This window comes from Rhineura floridana, chromosome 4 (genome assembly GCF_030035675.1).
Source record: "Rhineura floridana isolate rRhiFlo1 chromosome 4, rRhiFlo1.hap2, whole genome shotgun sequence".
Classification (NCBI taxonomy): Eukaryota; Metazoa; Chordata; class Lepidosauria; order Squamata; family Rhineuridae; genus Rhineura; species Rhineura floridana.
This window is the reverse complement of record NC_084483.1, coordinates 101,178,676-101,203,396: the sequence shown is the minus strand read 5'-3', so window position 1 is coordinate 101,203,396 and position 24,721 is coordinate 101,178,676. Positions and strand designations below refer to the sequence as shown.

Genomic DNA, 24,721 nt, shown 5'->3' with positions numbered 1-24,721 from the left:
ATATTTGAGACAGATGCTTTGTATTTCAACTCAAAAATATTTTACAGCATACATAAAATTCTCCAAAATATCAGGCCACTAAACTCTAATAAATGGTGCCTTAAAAACCTTTGATGAAATAACAGGGAGGGAAACAAAAGACGTGAGCAGCAGATGGGATAAAATGGGCTGTCTAATTGTAAACATGAAAACAGGACAATGTGATTTAAAATGTGTTTTAAAATATTACAGAACACAATATATAGTATAGAGTTTACAGAGTCACAAAAGTTGGCTACCACAGCCACCTGATATTCAAGCAGCAGGGCAGGATCCCAGAGTACTCTCAAACTGCAGACAGGTTCCTTCAAGGGAAGTGCAACCCTGTCCAGAATAGGTTGCATCCCTATCCCTGGTGCAGCTTTCCCCTTGACCAGCAACACTTCTGTCTTGTCTGGATTAAGTTTCAGTTTGTTAGCCCATGTCCAGCCTTTCACAGCTTCAAGGCATAAGTTTTGCATGAGCATTCCCTCACTGCAATCAGATAGTAGGGAGAGACAGAGATGTGTGTCATCAGCGTATGATGACATTGTACTCCAAATCTCCAGATGAGCTCTTCCAGTGATTTCATGTAGATATTAAAGAGCATGGGAGACAGAATGGAACCCTGCAGGACCCCACAGGCCAGCAGCCAAGGGGTCAAGCAGTAGTCTAAAAGACCCTGGACCACCCAGAAAAGCATCATTAGATGACACAGAGCCAACGTGATGGTGCAAAGAAGTGAGGTTTCTTTGCTGCCATCACTGCCACATGATAGGCTCAAAAATGAGCTCTAACCTGGGTACGGTCAGAATCAGACTGAGTTTTTCTCCATTGTCACTCTAGCTGTCATCCCTGCTGTTTCAGCAGGCCCAAGGTTTAAGAAAACCAATGTGCATTATGAGCCCTCCCCAGTCACCTCCATATTCTATGCTTGGAATATTCCCCCAGAGCATTCAGGAAATTAGGAAACCATCTGGATCCATTAGTCTCCAGGGGCAGATCATCTTAATCATTTGTGCACCCCATGAAGGTTACCGGGGGCACAAAACCTAAACCTTGTCACACAGTTATCTGTCCATGACAATGGGGTCACTAAGAACTGCTCCGCCCTCAGATCACCTTCTTCCTGCCGCAAACAAAACACCAGATCAAGTGTGTATCCTGCCACATGCATTGGTCCAGATGATATTAGAGAGAGCCCCATGGTTGTCATAGTGGCCATGAAGTCCTGAGCTGGACCTGTGAGCTCAGCATCGCCATGTATGTTGAAGTCACCTAGAACAACCAGCCTGGGGAAGTGCAATGCCATTGCCAATGCCAATGCCAAGATCAGCTCTACCAGCTCAGGGAGGGAGACAGTTGGGCAGCAGGGCGGATGGTATGCCAACAGAATCTCCATTTTGTCTCTCTGACCAAAAGCCAGGCACACACACTCAAAGCTGGAGGTGTTAGGGGCAGGATACCTGACAGAGGAGATGGATTCCCTGTAGGCAATCATGAGCCCAGCTCCCCATCCCCTGGATCTAGGCTGCCAAAGTGCCACAAATCCTGGTAGGCAGAGCTGAGAAAGACCTACTCTGTCTTTGATCATTTAGCCAGGTTTGGTGATATAAAAAAGTCAGCATGTCCATCCAGGATTAGAAACATGATATGGCCACTGAGCATGGGGGTGGTTATATTTTTTCCATCTGTGTTTACAACACATGGGTTGCATAGAAGGGCTGCAGTGTAAATTCACTTCACAGAACCACAAACCTCCCCAACATGGAAGATTAAGAATTATGTTCAAATGATAGTACATCCACAACCACAGCCTGGGATTGTACTAGAACCTTCATTCAAGACATTCACCACAAACAATAATCTGTTCCCAGTTCTCCCTCCAAAACCCAAAAGCTGTCAGAAGCTGAGTTACCTAATGGACTCTGTTTTGGACGGTTTGAGTGTTTTTGGAATCACTTATGTTTTGAAGACCCTGTTTAAATATATATTTAAATACAAATTTTCATACATATTTCTTAAAAATTCAGATAAATGTGAAAATGGGGCTTCATGGATTTATGAATGAATACATGCAGAATTAACACTGGCCAGAACTAGAACAGTTAATTCATCTCTAGTTTTAACTTCTTTATTTTTATTTAGAACGATTTGTAGACCATGTAATCACAAAACTCTCTAGGTAGTGTACGGAATAGAATAATAAAATCACAGAGTTGGAAGGGGCCTATATAAGGCCATCAAGTCCAGCCCCCTGCTCAATGCAGGAATCAAAGTTAAAGCATTCCCGACAGATGCCTGTCCAGCTGCCTACTGAATGCCTCCAATGTTGGAGAGCCCACCACCTTCCTAGGTAATTGGTTCCATTCTCGTACCGCTCTAACAGTTCAGACATTTTTCTTAATGTTCAGCTGAAATCTGGCTTCCTGTAACTTGAGTCCATTATTCCATGTCCTGCACTCTGGGATGATCGAGAAGAGATCCTGGCCCTTCTCAGTGTGGCAACCTTTCAAGTACTTGAGGAGTGCTATCATATCTCCCCTCAGTCTGCTCTTCTCAAGGTTAAACATGTCCAGTTCTTTCAGTCTCTCCCCACAGGGCTTTGTTTCCAATCCCTGATCATCCTCGTTGCCCTCCTCTGAACCTGTTCCAGTTTCTCTGCATCCTTATTTTATTTATTATTTATTTATTTATTAAATTCATATCCTGCCCTTCCTCCCAGGAGGAGCTCAGGATGGCAAAAGTGTGATGTCCAGAACTGGACACAAGATGAGGCCTAACCAGTGCTGAATAGAGGGGGACCAATACTTCACACAATTTGGAAACTATATTTCTGTTAATGCAGGCTAAAATAGCATTTGCCTCTTTTGCAGCCACATCACACGGTTCACTTATATTCTGCTTGTGATCAACAACAATCCCAAGATTCTTCTCACATGTAGCCAAGTATCCCCCATCTTATAACTGTGCATTTGGTTTCTTTTACCTAGGTGTAGACCTTTGCACTTATTACTGTTAAATTTCATTCTGTTGTCTTCAGCCCAAGGCTCCAGCCTATCAAGATCCCTTTGAATTTTGTTTCTGTCTTCCAAGGTATTAGCTACTTCTCCCAATTTTGTATCATCTGCAAATTTGATAAGCATTCCCTGCACCTCCTCATCCAAGTCATTAATAAAAATGTTGAACAGCACTGGACCCAGGACCGAGCCCTGTGGTACCCTGCTCGTTACCTCCCCCAGTTTGAGAAGGAACCATTGATAAGCACTCTTTGAATACAATTCTGTAGCCAACTGTGGATCCACCTAATAGTTATTCCATCCAGCACACATTTAGCTAGCTTGCTAATCAGAATATCATGGGGCACTTTGTCAAAAGCTTTGCTGAACTTGAGATATAGTATGTCCCCAGCATTTCCACAGTCTACCAGAGAGGTTACTTGATCAAAAAATGAGATAAAATTAGTCTGGCAGGATTTGTTCTTGATAAATCCATGTTAGCTTCTAATAATCACTGCATTGTTTTCAAGGTGCTTACAGACTGACTGCTTTATAATCTGTTCTGGAATTTTCCCAGGGATTGATGTCAGACTGACTGGTTTGTAGTTCCCAGTTTCCTCCTTTTTGTCTTTTTTGAAGATAGGGACAACATTAGCTGTCTAGTTATCCAGCACTTCACCCATCCTCCACAATTTCACAAAGATATTGGTTCTGAGAGTTCTTCAGCCAGTTCCTTCAATAATCTAGGATGCAGTTTATTGGGATTTGCAGATTTGAACTTGTTCAAAGTGATTAGGTATTCCTTGAACATTTGTCTATCAATTTCAAGCTCCAAACCTGCCCCTTCAACTTCACATTTCCCAGGAGGGTCATAGACCCTCTTTTGGGAAAAGATAGCCAAAGTAGGAGTTGAGCACTTCTGCCTTTTCTTTGTCATCTGTTATCATTCTGCCATCCTCATTAGCTGTTCCACCTTTTCTTTTCTCTGAATTTTACTATGGATGCACCTGAAGAAAGCTTTTTTTGTTGCTTTTGGCATTTCTCGCTAACCTCTGCTTATTCTCAGCTTTAGCCTTCCTGACGCCATCCCTGCAATTCTGTGCTACCTGTCTACTCTTCCTTTGTGGTCTGGCCTTCCTTATACTTCCTGTATATGCGTCCTTTTTTGTTTTCAGGTTATCTCTAAGCTTCCTCTGAAACCACACTGGCTTCTTCTGCTGTCTTCCCCCTTTTTTCCTCGATTGTGCCTTTAGAATTTCCTTTTAGAAACTCCCACCCATCTTGGACTCCTTTTCTCATTAGAGTCACTTGCTACGGAATCTTACTTACCATTGTTATGAGTTTATTAAAATCAGCTTTCCTGAAGTCCAGGGTACGTGTACATCCAGGGTACTCTCCGCTTTTGCTTCCTTTGAAATTGAAAACTCTAGTATAGCGTGGCCATTTTCCCTCAGAGTTCCTGTAACTGCCACATCATCTACCAAATCATCTCTGTTGGTTAGAATCAAGTCAAGGATGGCTGATCTTCTAGTTGTTTCCTCCACTTTCTGCAGGAGAAACTTATCTCCAACACAAGTCAGGAATTTCTTGGACAGGCTGTGTTTGGCAGAATTTGTCTCTCAGTAGATATCAGGGTAATTGAGGTCCCCCATTCCTACTACATCATGCCTCCTCAAAACATTGGCAATTTGCTTTGCAATAGTTTAATCCCCGTCTTCTCCTTGATTGGGTGGCCAGTGGTAGACTCCAGCTACCATGTTCCTTTTATTCTTTGCCCCATTTATTTTAATCCAGATATTCTCAGTGAAGCTACCAAGCTCATCCTCCTGTATTTCTGTGCAGGGATATATATTTTTAACATATGTGCAACTTCGCCTCCCTTTCTATTCCTTCTGTTCTTTTTGGACAAGTTGTATCCCTCAATAAGTGTATTCCAGTCATGAGAGTCATCCCACAAAGTTTCAGTTATATCTATAAAGATGTATTTACTCTCTTGTATTTGGAGTTCAAGTTCATCCTGTTTGTTTCCCATACTCCGGGCATTCGTATACAAACATCAAACACCATGTGATTTATGGCCTGTCTTCCTTCCTATTTTTATGAAGACTATTACTGTTCCCATTAGAGCTGTTCCCTCAGTTCCTCTTACTGTGCACAAGCCTTCGTTCGTTGTTACAGCCAAGTTTATGTCTCTCCCCCTTAGGATTCAGTTTAAAGCTCTCCTAATGAAGTTCTCCATGCAGTGGCCAAACAGTCTTTCCAATCTTTGTGAAGGGTAACCCATCACTTGTCAGCAGTCCATCTTCCAGAAAGCGTAGCCCGTGGTCTCAGAATCAAATCTCTTACATCAGCACCGCCTTCATAGCCAGTCATTCACCTGGGGTATTTTTCTTTCCCTTTTCACTCCTCTTCTAAGTACTGGAATGATGGATGAGAAAACTATCTGGGCCCCAAAGTCTTTGAGTTTCCTTCCCAGAGCTTCGAAGTTTGATGTGATTTCTTTGTAGCTCTGCTTGGCAGTATCACTTGTTTCCACATGGATGAGGAGAAAGGGATATCTGTCAGTGGGCTTTATGAGTGATGGCAAACCTTCCATTACATTTCTAATCAATCCTTCAGGGGAGATAGCATACCTGGGGAGTCCATGGATCTTCTTGACATACTTGGGCTTCAATCTCACACAGTAGGGAGTCTCCCACTACTACTACTCTTCTCTTCTTCTTGTCATGGGGCGTGGTTTCATTACCTCTGCTTGACTGAGCTTCAGCCTCTTCCTCGCTGTTGCGTGGGGTCTCCTGTAATTCTTCCCCTGCAGGCTGTTCTCCAGTCTCATCCTCAAATGCCTGGAAGCAATTCTGTAGTTCCACTAGTGAAGGGCGTCTTTGAGCTCTTCTGCTTCTAGCTGTCACCCATTACCATGAAAGTTTCCTCCACTTTGTTGTTGCTCTCCACAACAGTTTCCTCTTCTTCCACTTCCTGTAGGCATTATAGGGCCTGAATAGCCAAAAGGTGGCATCTTACACAGATTTTTTAACTTCTGCATTTGGAAAATACAGTAGAAGCTCATAATGAGGGGGTCGTGGGACAAAGGATGCACCCATGTTATAGGGGTTCCACGCTATAATGAAAACTGTGGTACTGTATACAGAATTGTACTTGGGGACATTGTTATATCTGTGGTATATCTGAATCCTCAGTACAGTGAACTGTGTTATAACGAGCTTCCACTGTACACAGGGTGCAAGAGCAGGATGTAGGGAAAATATGTGTGTTCCCTCCCCCACTGCAAATTCCTATATGTATTATATGGGAATTACTGCACTAACCTACAGGCTTGTTCTATGAGTGCTAATGTTATGCATCAGAAATGCTTCAGTCATTCTTTCTCATGTTTTAAAGGTATTTACATATTCTCTCCATTTATCTTCCATCTAATCAAATGAAGGCTTCAAATGCCTTTACAAGGTTAGGAGTCTCTTAATCTTCAAGCACAGAAGCATCTCACATGCTACAGGTACTGTGCAGTGAAGAAGAAAATGTATTGCCAAATAACAGTGACATTAGTTACCTCATTCAGCAATATTCTGAACCATTCTACTGGAACAGAAGGAAAGTATTAAATATTAATCTTCAAAAAAAAGTTAAGGGTTGTGGAAGGTCAGTACTTCATATTTATTAATGATAAGTACGAGCTTATTCATCATGAGTCCATATAGCTGGTTGATTGCCTGCTTTGGATAGGGTTGTACTCCCCCTGAACAAGCAGGTTTGAGGTCTGGGAATGCTCCTGGACCTATGTCTTTTGTGACAGAGTTGACCTTGGTATCTAGAAGTGCCTTTTACCAGCATGGGCTGGTAAGATAGCTATGGCCATTTCTGAACTGGGACAGCTTGACCACTGTCACCCATGTGCTGGTAACCTCCAGACTGCATTACTCCTACAGGAGAGGGTATCCTGCAGATACCATCCTATCAGGAGGTCCATTCAGAATGATTTTTGAATCTGGCTTTTAGTGTGGCAGCAGCTGCCTTTTGGAACGCCTTTCCATTATTTTGCACCTGTTGAAGATGTTCCCCCTTCAACAAGCCTCCTAAGTGGAGACTTTTATCTCACTTGGTATCTGTATGAGATATGAATTGATTCTATATGTGTGTTATTATTTTAATTTTTATACATATATTTTTAATTTGTTTTTATATATGACAATGCTATTTTTATATATGCAATTGTTTGGTAACAAATATATATATATATATCTTATATTGTGTTGATTATAGCCCCAAACATGCAGCAAAACCTTCTTGGCTCCCTGTGCAATGCTGTTGTCACCTTCTTCTGAAGCATACATCCTAAATAACCACATGGGAATAGCAACTACAATAGGGATGGAAAGATCTGTCAATTTCAGTTCTCTCTCATCTTTCCAGTCTTAAATCCAGTTCCTCACATTTCTGCAGCAATTTGTGTTTTTTTAAAAAAAACCTCACAATTTAGCGCGTATTTCTCCTAATTAACACATTTTTGCAGGCTGTTTTGACTAATGTACACATTTTTTGCAAGCCATTTCTCATCATATAATGCATTTTGGTATGCTATTTTCACTCATATATTCTTTTATTCACACGTTCCCCTACTATATGCAGTTTTGTAAGCATTGTTTGGTTGTCAAAGTGCATGGCAAAATTCAAATAAGTGAGAATTTCAAAGTGTGGTTTGGTTGTCATATGCGAATTTGATAGATTTGACTTGAAACATGAACTGAATTGCAATTCTCATCCATTGCTAAACTACATGCATGTTTAAAATAGCTGCCTTGGGCTCCTCCTGGGAGAAAGGGTGGGATATAAATCAAATAAATCAAATAAATCAAATAGTGTACAGCAGTGGGAGATGGGCACATGTAGTCCCTGTAAAACAAGTTACAATTTTATCAATCAGCTTGTTGCCAGGGAGAACAGAGTAGGAGGGGATTGATCCAATGCCTCTGTTCCAGTTCCAAAACACTTGACTAAGTGAGTGTGATTTATTACTATACACATGCAGACCTGGCTATTAGACTGAACTAGACAATCATGCATGGAGTACTCATTTGCATATACAGTTCCCCTTCACCTTAGACATACATGTCTGCAAGGCTGCTTCTACATACATTGAGCTGAGTTTGGAGGTGGGGGGAGTATGCACCAATTTTATCCCCTCCTATGCTTTTTTGATACTCAGTCAAATTCATGACAAACATTTCTCATTATATAATCAGGTATGATGCTGTTTCACCCAGCATGTAGCTAAAAGCAACATTTTAGCTGCATAAGTAGAAACAGGAGCAAGGAAAATCACTAGATAGAAGGCTAATTGATTTAGTGCAATGAGAAAGCAACCGTCAAGTTGCACAAGGAGACATCGAGATGTTATTTTCAGTGACTTCCTTTCCTCACTTTTTTTCTGCCTTCCACTCCATGCAGTCCTCCCACTAATTTGTTGCTTGAACTGAAGTGCACTGTAATTGCTTGAGTAAAGGAGCAATATTTTCTACTTTATGCATGCCCGTCAGAAAAGCCTATTAGTTGTGCAAGTCTTCTCATTTGTGTGCTTGCGTATAGAACACAAAGAGAAAGCACATTTCCATAAATAACATAGAGTTAACACTGGGCTCTGTGTTTTATATACCAATATCTATTCTAGTTGGTCAAGGAGTCACACAGATCTGTCAGGCAGGCAGGCAGGAAGAAACTGGAAATCAGATAAACAGGACAATACTATTTTCTTTGAAAGATCTAGAATCTTTTTTTAAAAAAAGAAATACTTTGTTGTGCTAAACCAACAGATAGGAAAAACGGTTAGTGTGCTGCTATTTAACACTGACATACCGTCTTTTATTTAAACAACCCTTTCCCAGTTAACCTTGAAATAGTTGGCAATAAATATGACAAAATGGGATACAAATGAAAACCAACTTAATTCAGCATGACAGAAGAAAAACACACACCCAGAGTTGCTTATAAAGATATAAAAATAATCAGAATGAACAAACAACTGTTGTCTATAACATGAGCACCAAACATTCAGCATGCATTAACCCCTTTTGCTTGATAATTGGGTTGAAAAGAGAAGATGCACTAAGTTCCATAGTTTAGTAAAAGAGACAGAGCAATACTACTCCAATATGCAGCCTGAAAGAACTGAAAATGTTACAAGATTCTAATTATATAATTTACACATGACTAAATATTTCCATAGTTTAATCTATGAAGCTGTCAGTATAAATTTGTGTTCAGTATTAGCTAATGCAGCATTATGTCCAGATCATTACTGCTGTACACAAATGAAAGACAAAAAAAATTGCAATGTTTTAGTAAGGAGTTAGCAGGAAGCACTGGCTTTTCACCACAAATCTGCTTCACTTAACAAATACAGCATACCTCAGACCTATATTAAATGTAAAATGCCTCATAAGAAAGCATGTTTGTAAAAACAAGGACTTTTAAAAAATAAAAATGATATAAAATAAAATACAAACTGCTTAAAAACTTAATCAAATCTTATGGGCAGCATCCAACAAAGTGTTTCTGCTAGTGTAAGGACTTTTGGTTGTGCAATGGAACCTCCCCCCCTCCTCTTGCTATTTCCCCTACATCTGTTCTGGGGGTTCCCTCAATACCCTGGGGCAGATCTGGGGAGGGTGCAGGGAGAGAGGGGGAGTTCTGTAGTGCAAATCGAAACCTTGCACTAGCAGAAGCAGTTAGCTGGATCCTGGCCTATTTCCCCCCCAGCTCACTAATATATTTCAAAAGAAATGTGTTCTCTAAGGCCTGCCCCCTAAGAACCTCAATCATAGCAGGAAGCTATTGTTCACTGTTTGCTTAGTAAGCCTTTCCCATATGTAATGAATGCTAACCAAACTGAAAGCATTGGTCACCCGTTAGACCAAGGCTGCGGAACCTCCAGCCTGTCAGCCAAATAGTTATTTATTTATTTATTAGATTTATATTGCATCCTTTCTCCCAGTAGCAGCCCAGGGCAACAAATAGCAAGTCTGTTTTCCAAAAACCACACACACCTGCCCCACACCTGATGTCATATTTGTCAAGAATAGCTAACTCTGAGTTAAAGTTGGTCAAGCTAAAATGGTTCAACCAGAGGGAATTCTGGGAGCTTGCTGATCCCTGGGATACTCTTCTGGGAAGTCCAAGTGCCAGACAAGCAATTTGCTAATGTCAAGAAGAGGCAACTGAACCTTATCTGTTACCTCTTATCTGCTTCCTGAGATCAAAGTCAGGGAGAGTGGGTATTGCAGATCAAGATCCCTGGGTGGGACTGTCTAGCCCCCCCCCCATCTTCAAAGAAGGTGATCACGGAAGGGGCGCCTAGGATGGCTAATTGTCCCCCCCCGTTGCCAGCTAAATTCCATAAAAATGAAGGGTGATCCTTCAGTTAGTTGTTCCCTAATACTATCTATTTCGACCTGTGTGGCTTGCAGTTACACTGTTGGGAACCAAGCATTTACTGAAGTGAGTATACTCACTTTTACTGAAGTGAGTTTAGGTCTGTTATTTTCAATTGTCTGTTTGAATCTCTCACTGTGGTTATACCAATGTATCTCTTGTTAGCCTGGTTGAGGGCAATTAGCTTTTGAGGAAACAGATGCTGCTCTCTTTTTGTATGTACCTTTCTTTTCTTTTAAATAAACCACCCTTTTATTAATGGTGTGTATTGCTTGGGACTAATAATTCTAAATTCAGCCTTTGATTGCTGGACGCTACTGACTACTGTTGATTAGGTGGGTTAATGCCCTAGAGCAGAGGGTGTAACAATAGGTCTGCTCTAGGATCTCAGTTAGCACTGAGGTCCCCTTCCTCAGAGTAGGGAGCTAAGAAAGGGATGGTGGCAGTTTCTATCATTAAACTAATCCTGAAAGAGAGAGTGTTTGCCTGGGAAGCAGCAACCCAAAGGAACTGGGAATGTTCTCAAAAGCAAAGAACCCCCTTGGGGTGCTGAGGTCAAGAGACCCCAGGGGAACAGTCTTTGACAATATTGACATCAGGTGTGGGGCAGGTAGAGATGCAACTGGATTGGCTGCATGCTCCCAACTGCAGACCTTCTCCAGTGGGTGGAGGATGGTGGGACAGGGGCTGACAGAGAGGACAAAGGGGACACAATGGAGGAAGCAGACTCAGAGCTTCATTGCTCTCTCCTCCCCTCCTTCTAATCATGTGAGGGGTTTAATGCCTGAACAGGCATTACTTTTACTTTTCCAGGAATGTGCCAGTGTTTTTATCAACCAATTAAGTAACTGTCAACAAGAATCTTTATTCATTTGCAATTTTGTATTTTTGTATTCATGTTTCACTTGTGACTCTCAGAATTTCCATAACTTTGAAGGGAACGGACTAACTATTCCAAAATAGATGTTGCAATGTAAATTTTGATTAACATTTTGGTGGGATTAACTGTAGAGAATCAGAGGAAACTGGTTACATGATAGGGACTGAAAACACAAATACAATGTCAATTTCACAGAACTCAAGCCATAATAAAAGAAAAGGCAATCTATATAAAAAAGTGATACTGGAGAAATCTATCAGTGCTGTCAATGCTGAACTGAAGGTTATTTTTATACTTTTATAATAATATAGACTTTTAAGCTCCAACCTTTAAAGAGTAGCTGCTCCTCCCTCCCACAATATACTATATCCTAAAGGCCAAGGGAGCTTCCAGTGTGGCACTCCATACGGCACAAGAGGCTGGAGTCAGAAGTTATTGTTCCCTCGCCATGTGTGAGCAGAGTTGTCTTCCACTCACGCACAGAAGTCCCTCTGGTCACATCCATGCCAAACATTGAAAGCATATTTAAAATACATGGCTTCCCCAAAAGAATCCTGGGAAGTATATGTGTGTTGGGAACTGTAGCTCTCTGAGGGGTATACTACAGTTCCCAGGATTCTTGGGGAAGCCACATGCTTTAAATGTGTGTTAAATATATGATGTGGATGGGGCCTCTGTGTTTGAATCTCTTTGTCAACATCAAGTCTGAATGTAGCAGTTCAAGACATGGTAAAGAAACAAGACATAATTCCAGAGATGTTAGAGGTCTATTATGTATTTTCATAAAGATTGTGCAAATTACATTTGAAAAGCAAAACATGCCACCCAGAATCCCAGAAGTACTGTTAATATACATACAAACACATGCTATGCCTTCTCGAGCATGCCGGGGTTCACATCCTGCACACTTCCAGCCAGTAGATCCAGGTTTGCACATGCACTGTCCAGTGACAGGATCACAGGGAACAGGCAGCGAACCATATGGATGACACTCACATTCTTGACAAGATCCACCAGGAATTCTTGGGTTCCCAGTGTAACCAGAGGAACATCTACAGGTTGAAAAATTGCAATATAAAAAAAATTAGTTTTAAGAATTTCAGTGTAAATGGCTTTCTGTGAAGGAACCATCATAGAAACACAGTGCTTGTTCACCTATGGGCAATTCTTTATATATGTCTTTGGTGAATTTTATTCTGTTGATATCTTCCCATCTTTCCACTTAAGATCATGTCAAACATTTAGTTGTATTACAGACACCTGAATCAAACTGCTATGCAGTAATGTGGTGATATAAATGAACCATGATGGCTTTTCGACTGCTTAGCTAACAGTGAAGAAAAAGGCTGTGCTGAAATTTTATTCCTCAATATAGACCTACGAGACTTGCTCCCACACAGTCTATCTGAAGTCTGCAATTAATATCCAGTAACTTTGTCATCTTTCATGTCCCAATAATCAAAGTTTTCAGCATATGAAGCAGCAGGTATGAATAGTTTTCCCAATCCCCCTGCCATCTCACAGTACGCTCCCCAAGAGTAGCAAACCTAGCACACTTCAACCATCCTGCTTCACAAACATTCAAGGAGGGGATGGTAATTGACAGAAAGAGAAATGAGAAATGTAAAGACTTCCAGTCAGTTATGGAGAAAATCAATTTCTTCTTTCAGGGAAGAAGTAAAGGGTAGACATTCAGCCTGTGCCACTAAGGCACAAAGCAACCTGCCAATATTCCTCCAAGAGAGGCTGGAAGACATAAGCTCTGAAGAGTCAGAAGATGAAGAGCCTAGCACTCTTCAAGTCTTGCTCACTTCACCTGGTCCTGAGACAGCACTCCTCTGTTCCCTGGTAGAAAAAGCAGCACAGAGGTCCTGCTGGTCATCAGCTATTCCCGTCTTTTTGCTGCCTGAATGAAAACAATCTCCTCTTCCCACCCACCCCCACCCCCACCATCACAGGTGAATTCAGTAACTCTTCCCTGGTCCTACTTTTCTTTCACATCCCCTCCTTTTCTTTCCCATGAAGCATTGGGCTTTAGTTTTAGTTCCCCATACCAACAAGCAGGCGCTGCACTCTGTTGATAGCCCATAAAGGGCAATACCATAAAGAGCAATACTAAAAGGTGCCCCTCCCCCAAAGTACTGGGCTATGCAACAATTGCCCATGTGACCTTTCTACAATCTACTTCTGTCTTTGATGTCTGCTCTGATTCTATGGTGCACACAATCCCACAAGAGTGAAGCTTACCAAGATAAGCTTATCATGTTATAGCCATACCAGGAATTAGTGATGTGAATCTATTTATTTCCTCATTACAATAATTTATGAAAGAACATGAAACGACCCTCTTCTGATTAGACAAACTTACGAATGTTTATTGCTTTTTCATTACTTCTTTCACCATTTGTTTTCTAGTTGCTGCATGTTTACTATGTCTTTATTTTTGATCCTTATTTTTATCATTCAGTACTTTTCCTTACCTTTCACAGTACTGTCCTTCATATCCAGGCAGGCAAGCAGTGCATCGGTAATCATTGACTCCTTCCATGACGCACGAGGGACTAAAACTTAAAACAAAAACAGAAAACCACAAGATTCTCTCTTTCACTTAAAATTTGTCAATAGTGGAGAGGGGTTTCCAAAAAATCTCAGACCTCCTCCTCTGTATTATGTCACAATTAAAAATGCAGCTCTGTGATGGTACATTGATGTAGAAGAATATCAGTTAAAAGACTTGTGTGGACTTGTCACATCACACTACATCAACTTCTTAGTGGACAATGTCTTCTGTTTCTTCAATGGTCAAAATTATGTAGAATTTGGTAATGCAAGACTCATTTGGAGAAGTGAATGAAACTCAACATGACTGCAATTTGCATTAAAATAAGTTATTATAAATGGGAACTCTCTTGGGCAAAGCAATCCAAACCCTTAATCTGCCATGCAGGGTGGATATGGATGGGTTTGAATGAAGAGGAGGTGTTCCTTTGCCCAGCTCTACCCTCCTCTGTTGGAGGGGGAACTCTGCTGATGGGGAGCAATCCAGTGTGCCCACCCAAGTGGCAGGCAGAAACTACCACCAGCAGTATCCCTGCCAGTGGTAATCTGTAGCTGGGCTAGTTCAGTAACCACTACATCCTGAGCTAGCTCTGCTGCCCTTATCGGGAGAAGGACGGGGGAGTGTGACCCTGTTATTCCTCCTTGATCTCTCAGGGGCTTTTGATACCATCAACCATGGTATCCTTCTGAGCCACCTTGGTGAGATGGGTATCTGTTGAGCCCCAGTCCTCTAGCGAGGGCCTGGACAAAGGAAGATATGAATTTCAGACTTCTCAGCTGTCAGAGGGCGAGGATGGCCCAGAAGTTGTTGAGACTCCGTCAGACTTTGAGCGATGGAGTAAGGAGGATTTCAGGCCAGTTCCTACGGATGGCGCTGTCCCAGCCGGGGAGAGTGCGCCGCCCCCAGACATGTCAGAGGAGCAGCTGGATGCTGAGCCGGAGCGGGCGTTAACTCCCCCTTTACCCAGTGGCTCATGGGATGAGTCCAACCCTTCGCCCCCCCTGCCCTTGAATCTCTGGCTAAGTAGCAGGTTCCTTCGGATGCGGTGTTGGAACCACGCCCCCCTTCACCATGCTCTCGACGCAGGGAGAAACGAACAGGCCAAAGGCAAGAATTGCGCAGGAGTCAGAGAGTACGCTCCAAGACCCTGCCTATTTAAGCCTGCCGCTTCCGGGTTGGAGCTGCTGAGTCAACTTTCTTTCAATGTTGCAGAGTATGCCTAGAGTGCAGTTAGGGAATTCTAGTGAGATAGCTTAGGGGTTTCTATGAAGCGCACCGCTTTTGATGTATCCATTACTTTAATAAAACATGATTTAATTGCACCCGTGTCTCCGTCTCGTGAATCCCGCTCAGAACAGGACAGTATCTGAGGCACTGTTTCATAGTAGTTCTGATCCTACCTCTAGGGTTGTTTTCAGAGAATAGCATTGGATGATTGTCTTTCGGCCCCCTGGCAGTTGTGCTGTGGAGTGCCGCAGGGCACCATCTTGTCCCCCATGCTGTTAATTTATTTATACATTTATATACCCACCTATAGCCGAAGCTCTCTGGGCGGTTTACAGCAATTAAAACATTAAAAACATTTAACATCTATATGAAGCCCTTGGGATTGGTCATCAGGAGATTTGGGGCGAGGTGTCAGCAGTATGCTCGTGATACCCAGCTCTATTTCTCTGTAACATCTGAATTGGGAGAGGCCATGCAAACCCTGGACTGGTGCCTGTACTTGGTGGTGGGTTGGATGAGGGCCAATAAACTGAGTCTGAATCCTAGCAGGGCAGAGGCACTGTGGGTTGGTGGTTCCTGAGTTCAGCTAATTGGTTAGTTGCCTGCTTTGGATGGGGTTGTACTCCCTCTGGAAGAGCAGGTCCGTAGTCTGGGGGTGCTCTTGGATCTATCTTTGTTGCTAGAGGCTCAGGTGATCTCAATGGCTAACAGTGCCTTTTACCAGCTTCAGCTGTTAAGACAGCTGCGGCCAGTTCTGGACTGGGATAACCTGACAGCTGTTATCCATACACTGGTAACCTCCAGGTTGGATTACTGTAATGCTCTCTATGTGGGACTGCCCTTGAGGTTGGTCCGGAAGCTGCCCTTGAGGTTGGTCCAGAAGCTGCAGCTGGTGCAAAATGTGGTGGCATGACTGGTTACTGGGGCAGGGTAGTGCCAACATGTCACCCTGCTGCTGAAAGAATTGCACTGGCTGCCTATTAGCTACCAGAGTAAGTTCAAGGTTCTGGTTTTGGTGTACAAAGCCCTATGCAGCTTGGGACCAGGATACCTGCAAGGTCGTCTTACCCCTTATATATCCAGTCAATCACTAAGCTCTGCAGGTGAGGGGCTCTGCAGATACCATCTTATCAGGAGGTCTGTTCCGCACAACATAGGAAGCGGACCCTTTGGAATTTCTTCTCCTTAAATATTAGACAGGCTGTCTTTTCAGTGCCTACTGAAGACCTTCCTCTTTCAAAAAGCCTTTTAAGTAGAGACCTTATCCCAGTCTGAGTCTGCGTTGGAATTGCTTTTTAAGATTTTTTAAAGCTTTTAAAAAAGGTGTTTTTAATGATGTTTTGTTTTAATGTGTTTTTAAAGCTGATCTGTTTTAATATATTTTAGTGTCTGCTTTTATGATTTGTTAAGAGTGTTTTAGTGTTTTTGTTTGCTGCCCTAGGCTTTTACTGGGAGGAAAGGCAGGATATAACAATAACAAAAAGAAAAACAAGAAGAACAATCAGGCACTTGCTTGAACATGTGTATATTTAAAATGTGGGCAGAAATTCTCAGGCAAGCCCCACCTACAACATCATCACACATGTCATGCGTTCCCTCTGTCCCTGTCCTTCCCTGTACAGGGAAGGTCTGTCGGAAATTTCTGCTTGCATCAGCTTGAATGTGAGTAGAACACTTTGCATAAACATGGATCGTGCTTCATTAGAATGTCTGATTGTGCAAAGGATTCTACTAATGCTCAAAGACATAAGTTGAAGTCCCCTGCAGACCTTCCTCACTCAGCATGGGGATTGTCAGGGACTGAGCATGCACACTGCCATGCACTGGGATGTTGAGGGATGCGGGCTTTTGTGTCCCCCGCCCCCTATCCATGGATGCAGAATTCATGTATTCAGAGAAATGCCTACACAGCTCTTGTCACCTTAGTAGCCTGAGACTGAATGAGTTGTGAGTTCATCCTGCTTACAAAGCTACTTTTCTGAACGTTAACAGAACACAATCATGTTATTAAAAAAAAGAGTGCCGGTATTACACATTCCCAGGTTAAAGTATATAGTTACTAGTCATGATGGTATTAACCAAATGCATATGCTCACTTCATTTTGTTGCTTTGTCTTACCTGCGAAGCAAGGTTATTGTAAGAATTTTGTGACATGATCTTTAACCTGTGTGCAAATGTAAAACCCTGAGGAGTATGTAATTGATCATGAAATTATTTGAAATGTAGCGGATGTGCTCAGGGTTTGTAGAGATTTGGGTCAAAAGGGAGAGGAAGAAAACCACTTACTGAGGCAGGTACTGCTACATTTGCAACTACTTGAGCAGCAATTGCTAAGGCAAATTAATGCTAGAAAAGCACTGTGGCAGCTGTAGCCCCAGACAAAAACTTCCCCTTTGCTATAGTGCAGTCAGCATCCTCCTCTAACTTGCTTATAATGCATTAAATCAATAGTGCCTGAATGAGTAATAAAATTACACATTTGTAAAAAAAATGTAAACAAATTGATCTACTACTCACAAACTCATTATTCAACACATTTTCAGCTCAGTAAAAATAGCAAGTCACATTCTCCAGATTCCCCACCCCAGCTCATCACATTTGAAAGAGAATGCCAAATGAAAAAACAGAAAAATATCTAAAAAATTTAAAGACTTTAAACTCCTAGTGACTTTTAGCTGCGTGGCATCTGTGTTGAAGCAAAAGTAGAAGAGAAATATACTCAAAGCTTTGTACTCTGTATTGCTTTATGAACAGCTAGATATGTTCAGCAATCCACCATCTAACTAGCTGGAGTACTTTCATTAAAACTGACATAGATTTACAAGAGAACAACACTGGCTTTAGTAACAACATTTGTAGAACATTTTTAATGTTCAAAGTGCTTCACATGACTTATCTAGTTGTAATCCTTACAGCAACCCTGTAAGGCAAGTCAGCATTATTGCCATCCTTATTACAGATTGGGGGGGGGGGGAGGCTGAGATAGAGTGGCACGTCTAAGGCTACTTAGTATATTCATGGCAGAGGCAAGATTCAAACCATGGACTTCCTGATTCACAGATCAGGCTGCAATCCCCTACCCACCTTCATGGGAATAAATCTCACTGAACTCCTCAACACTTACTTCTGGGAAACATGTGCAGGATTGCACTGCGAGTGTCTTAGCTATTATGGCTCACAAGCTACCTACATCTAGGCTGCAATGTAACAAGACCATGTGGAACTGCTTGATCCACTAAGTCTTGCTTAAGGAGCAGATCAAAGAAACTGAAGTGAGTTTTGTATCAGGAAATTAGTGAAGTGTTCTCCCCCTTTTTAGTTTGTTGTTATGTGCCTTCAAGTCGATTTCGACTTATGACGACCCTAAGAATCAGCGACCCACAATAGCATCTGTCATGAACCACCCTGTTCAGATCTTGTAAGTTCAGATTCCTTTATGGAATCAATCCATCTCTTGTCTCGACTTTTTTCTGGTTGTCATTACTTTAGTCTTTTTGATGTTCAGCTGTAGTCCTGCTTTTGTGCTTTCCTCTTTAACTTTCATCAGCATTCATTTTAGTTTTTAGTTAGCCTACTTAATAACGTCTGGAAAAGCTGAAAAGTCTGTATGGTATCACAGCTTGTTGTAGACATGGGATCTTTGATATGCATGGGATCTCTGAGGAGAATATCCTTCCTCCCAGGTAGCCTAGGTATGGTTGGAGGAATGTATATGATGATAGGCACCTACCCCAACTTTTAGCTCTTCTTCTGAGCCTCTTCTCCATGTCCCCTCTCTGAGGGAGTTTGGAGGATGGTAACGAGAGGGCCTTTTCAGTTGTGGTTCTCCATCTGTGGAATGCGCTCCCCAGTGAGGTCTGCCTGGCACCTTCATTAACATCTTTTTGGTGCCAGATAAAGACTTATCTTCCCTTAGGCATTTGATAGGCTGAGATGATGGTGTTTGTATTAGTGTGGTGCCAAAGCTTTCTGTGGCTGTATGGGGTGGTTGCTTTATTATTTTGTTTTCATGGTTTATGGTATATTTACTTTTGTTTTTAACAATATTGTAAGTTGCTTGGAGACCTTCAGGTAACAAGCGATTAATAAACCCAATAATAATAATTATATATATATATAAATAAATTTAAATTGGGGGGTTGAATCCAACACTGTGCTTGTGGTGTTCCACTCATGCAACAGAACTTCCTTTCTTCTCCCAACCCTCTGGAACACATTTTAGGGTGTGCTGGGGCTGCATGGGAGAGAAGAGGAGGGGAAAGCTCAATTGCAGAAGCAGACATCTGCTCTGTGGGCAGAATACAGTATTGGATACAACACTTGGTCACTGTGTTTAAAGAACAGATGGCATCTTCAAATGAAGCTGTGAGGTGCTGAGTATTGCCAAAGACTGAAGCCAACATAGCATAAGTCTTTTAGATAAAATAATCAGACAGAGGATTAAAAAAATGAGAGGGACAGTGAGAAAAAAGAAAAGTAGAGACCTCTCAGAATAAAATTAACAACAATTTAAGTCACATTTGCAGAAGAATAATGGGATGGAAAGGTCATTAGCATAACATACTCAACTAAATGGATTCCGCTTGATAGTATCTCCTTTAAATTATTTGATCATTCACAAGTTGTCCCAAACCAGCATAACATTAAATAAGAACTTGATAAATTACAAAGCCCATAGTGAGGCACTGTAATGCTTTTATAGCAGCACAAAATATGAGCATAAGTCTCCCTATGGCTCCCTTGTGATTACACTGAACTTGAGAGCTTTGTTTTAGCTTCACTGGTAAGAATATTTTTTATAATGCTCATTCATTATCCTTTGACTATTACATTTTCCACCCTTTATGGATTTCCACATATCTAATTAGCCTGCAAGCAATTTCGGAAGCAAGACAATTCAGCAAAGGTGGTTCAGTCACTACTGAGTGTGGCTCCATACAATGTACTTTTTATCATGGACAACTGACTCAGGAGGACACCAAGGGAGATCTAGGCTAAAACAAAGGCTGATTTGTAATGCATGCTTACTTGTTGCTTGAAACAGTCAGAGGGCATGCACAAGGGCGGCAGTCATTAGGAGATCCTCTAACTATCCCATAGAACCCAACAGCACACCTTTCACAGTGGTCACCACTAGTGTCGTGACGGCAGTTCTGTGAAACAGAGAAGAAGAGACCACTTTGGGTCAGCCAGAAAAAAAAAAGCTATTCCAAGAATTAGCTTGATAATATTCTGCGAGGTCATGTGAGTTTGTCATCACTATTACACTGGTACTTTATGCTAAAAGCAAACAAACACAAACAAAAAACCTAGGAACATATTACTGGTTAGATCTCAGGCTTATCTAGTCAGGCATTCTGTTTCAAACACTGGCCTCCCAAAAAAATCACGGAAGTGGCCTTCCAAAAATTGACAATCAAGAGCTTGAAGGTGAAGGCCTTCCCATGTTTTTCACAGCGTCTGGTATTCATAGATACCACAAATCACAATACTTTATATGTAGAGATGCTCATAAAGTTTGCCCAGGACAGAAAAAAAATCACGGACTCTCTAAATCCACCTTAAAAGGAGAGTTGAACTTTTAAAGATCCACGTTCTTCTCTGGCTTCAGTCAAAATAAAATTCAGAGAAGAATTGCCAGCTTCTTAATTCTGCCCTAGTTAATATATCAGAGAGATGTTATCAGCAGGGGACTCATTTCCCTTCCACCTTTAGTTTTTGCTCTGTAGCCTTTAAATGTACACCTTTTAATGTAATAATTCTGTTACTCTCTTAGTGAATTTAAAGGCTAAAAGCCTGAGGTTAGTCATTTTTCAGGCCTCAGTTTGACTTAGGAAAATGGAACAAGATCTTCTGTTTTTTTAAAGACATGGCATCATTTCTGAATTAATTCGTGGTGAGCTTTGGAGAGCTCATTCATCTCTAATGGCACAGGCACCAGAGACCTAGTGAAGGTCAATAGAGTTCAGCTAATCACTTGACATCAAAAATCCTGGCATGCTGTTCCCTTGTCTTCAATTTGCTCACCCAACTCTCTGACAAACACATCTACCCACTACGTGAAGTATTCTATTAAATTTGCCCATATTTTTCTCATTTCATTACTTTTACTAACTCTTTCCCATAATCAGTCACCTTAGCGTTCCTTTTCTTAGCGTGCTCCCTATGCCTACCCAAGCACAAAAATTAAAGGCAGAATTGGCCCTATTGTCTTTAGGAATTGTATGGCAAACATATTTGTAGTATTATCTACGCTAAAATGATGCGGAGACATGCTTGTAAGTACCTACCAGACATGTACCAAGGAGATGGGGCCAATTGGGTTTCCACAGCACATGGTTGTACGTGTTTACAGTTCATACTTTATTTTATTTTCCATTGCAAATGCTGGTGTATATATAGCAAAACATATTTAATGAACAAAGTATGAATCAAGTCTAAATGCCCAAGTGATTTTTTTTCTTAAAAAAAACCTATAGTCCAATGGCTGCTGTTGTTTGGTTATGCTGCAAAAGAACTCTGCCCAAAGACAAAAAATGTAGTAAATAGCCTAGGAAAAGCATAATTTTTATACCTGACATACTGAGGTTTCAGGATCACACATGTCACTATGGCCATGGCACTGACATGGAACACAGGCACCTATAGCTGGACCTGGTCTTCTGCCAGCAGATGTGGAAGGAAGTTTATAAAAACCTGGGGAGCATGTCTGCAAGAAAACAGCAGGGGAAGAGGGATGATAAATTTCATTATATTGTGGCTAGGGTAGAAAGTATTGTAGAAGACTGCAGATACATCTCCATCGCCACTAGTTTTGACATGCAATCTGCCCTTCCCCATTCCAACAGCATGCTTTAAGCTGTTTTACAAACAATGCACAGTACACTTTAGAAGCAACGGAACCAATCCTAATTGAAAACTCTGCTGCCAGATCCCTGGAGTAGCACAGCAATACTACTAGACTTTTCATATTACAGCTAGAGAAACCTTTCATTTAGATGCTCCCTCCTTGTATATCATGTACCCATCCCTCTATTTCCTAATAGTATTTCTCACTAGCTGTGCAAAGTGAAAAGTATTCTGTTTTCCCATTGTCCTTGGTGTGTTTTTCTGAGATGACAAGATAAAATCTGCCTATATACAGGCTGACAGATAACAAGCAAATGCCCAGTGATAGCTAGCAAAATATGTCTGCATGGCTACATTATTTATACTTGTATAATTTTAAGACCATAAAAATAAAGAATTCAAAATAATAAAAATGCTACCATGTCCTGAGACCATTAGTCCTTGAAAAAAAAGTATTTAACTCTTGTATATGTTTGTTACCCAGCAGTAAAAACCAGTGAGCATACTGAAAATTCCTATCAAAGGTGACAGATGGGGGAAAAAAGCAATTCTCCATCTTCTGACCCTCCTTTCTCATCCCATTCTTCCCTTACGCATCTAATTTTTAACTAGATTTTAAACCTATGGACAGAGTCCATTTCACCTTTTCAGAATTGCTTGATAAAACAAAAAAGCAGCAATAAATAATGATGACGACGATAATAACAACAAAGTAGCAATAACAACAGTGTCATAACACATCTGCAGCTATAGGAATTTGAAAATCAATAAGAAATTGGGGAACAGCCGTGGCTCAGTGGTAGAGTACATGGTGTGTATGCAGAGATTCAATACCCAGCATCTCTATATAGGATTGGGAAGGGCTGTCTGAAACCCCGAAGAGCTGCTGCTAGTCCATGTAGATCAGGGATAGGGAATCTGAGGCCCTCCAGATCTTGCTGGATTCCATACATTTTTGGTCTATGATTGTAATAAATGATTCATTCATTCATTGTGCCCAATAGTCAGGCATGCTGGGAAATGCAGTCAGTCAACAGCTAGAGGGCCATAGGCTTCTCACCCCTGATATAGGGTTCATCTACATGACGGTTTACTGTGTGTTTGGTGCTACTCACATCTCTTTTAAATTTGCATGGTTCACATGACATTACCAGCAAACAGAAGCTATCACACAGTTTTCCCCCTGTAAATCCGTACTAACCCAGTCCACTGATAATATGAAAAGGGAAGAAAAAAATCTTCATTCCCTTCCTCTAGTGCTTGCAGACACTTTGCTCTGATGCTTTTAGGTGGGTGTGTTAATTGTTCCCCTGTCCACATCCACTCCCTCCTCCTCCCTTCGTTCATTTTATTTCCTGTAGGCTGACAAGCAACTTCTGGTTGCTCTCCTCCATCCTCCTGACCACTTTTATGTTGCTGTAAATGGTGGTTTATTTTCTTTTTCCCCTGGGTTGTGCGCAAAAAGATAACACTGCTCTAGCAAAGATTTGTATTTCAGCTGTATCCTACCAGGAAAAACACAGATATTCACACTTCCGGGGTTTTTTAAAGGAAGATGGAAGCAATACACTGAAGAACTCTGTAAAAGAGATGCAAGGATGATAGATTCATTCATGGAGGAACCGTATGATGAAGAACCAGAAATTTTAAAATGTGAGGTGAAAGCTGCTCTTAAAATACTTGGAAGAAACAAATCACCAGGAACAGATGGCATACTAACAGAGTTACTACAAGCTACTGAGACTGAATCTGTCCAAATTGTGACTAATATTTGTCAAGAAATATGGAAAACTAAACAATGGCCCACAGACTAGAAGGGTTCAATATACATCCCAATTCCAAAGAAAGAGATCCCAGGGAATGCAGTAATTATCGAACTATTGCCTTAATATTCCATGCAAGTAAAGTAATGCTCAAGATTCTACAACAAAGGCTCTTATAGAGCAAGAAATGCCACATGTCCAAGCTGCTTCAGAAAGGGAAGAGGCACCAGAGGTCACATCTCAAACATACGTTGGATGATGGAATGGACCAAGGAATTTCAGAAGGAAATTTCAGAAGATTACAGCAGTGGTTCTCAAACCTTTTTGATTTGCAGCGCACTGTAAAACATATAAAAATTTTCTGGAGCACTTTGTGTACAAAATTAAAAATATATTAATATATTTTAAACTATGAATAGAAATAACCTTAGAAAACTATTACTTACCCTATATAAATAGGTTTCTTCTCATTTTTAAAATATACTTTCATAATATTTGAGGCACACCTAGCCACCTCTTAGGGCGCACCAGTGTGCCTAGGCGCACCATTTGAGAATCACTGGATTACAGCAAAGCCTTTGATTGTGTAGATCATGAAAAACTATGGGATGCTTTAAAAGAAATGGGGGTGCCACAGCACTCTGCACAAGAGGCTACTGTAAGGACAGAATATGGAAAAACTGATTGGTTCCCCATTGGAAAGGTGTGAGACAGGGATGTATTTTATCACTCTACTTGTTTAATCTATATGCAGAACATATCATATGGAAAGCGAGATTGGACCAAGATGAAGGAGGTGTGAAAATTGGAGGGAGAAATATCAATAATTTAAGATATGCAGACACCATACTACTAGCAGAAACCAGTAATGATTTGAAACGAATGCTGATGAAGGTTAAAGAGGAAAGCACAAAAGCAGGACTACAGCTGAACGTTAAGAAGACTAAAGTAATGACAACAGAAGAGTTATGTAACTTTAAA

General features: G+C 41.2%; 1 protein-coding gene across 10 annotated transcripts in view; it reads right to left on the bottom strand.

Annotated features, from left to right (window-relative positions):
* LAMA2 (laminin subunit alpha 2) overlaps window positions 1–24,721 on the bottom strand; it is a 748,112-nt gene that overhangs the window by 183,703 nt on the left and 539,688 nt on the right. For 9 of the 10 annotated variants that reach the window (XM_061623807.1, XM_061623808.1, XM_061623812.1 and 6 more), the window contains 4 exons: window positions 21,703–21,837; window positions 20,157–20,281; window positions 13,821–13,907; window positions 12,199–12,392 (listed from right to left, as the gene is read on the bottom strand). In XM_061623807.1, coding sequence (XP_061479791.1) covers window positions 12,199–12,392; window positions 13,821–13,907; window positions 20,157–20,281; window positions 21,703–21,837 — 541 coding nt within the window. The remainder of the gene's footprint in view (window positions 1–12,198; window positions 12,393–13,820; window positions 13,908–20,156; window positions 20,282–21,702; window positions 21,838–24,721) is intronic. The other variant, XM_061623810.1, reaches the window with a different exon arrangement.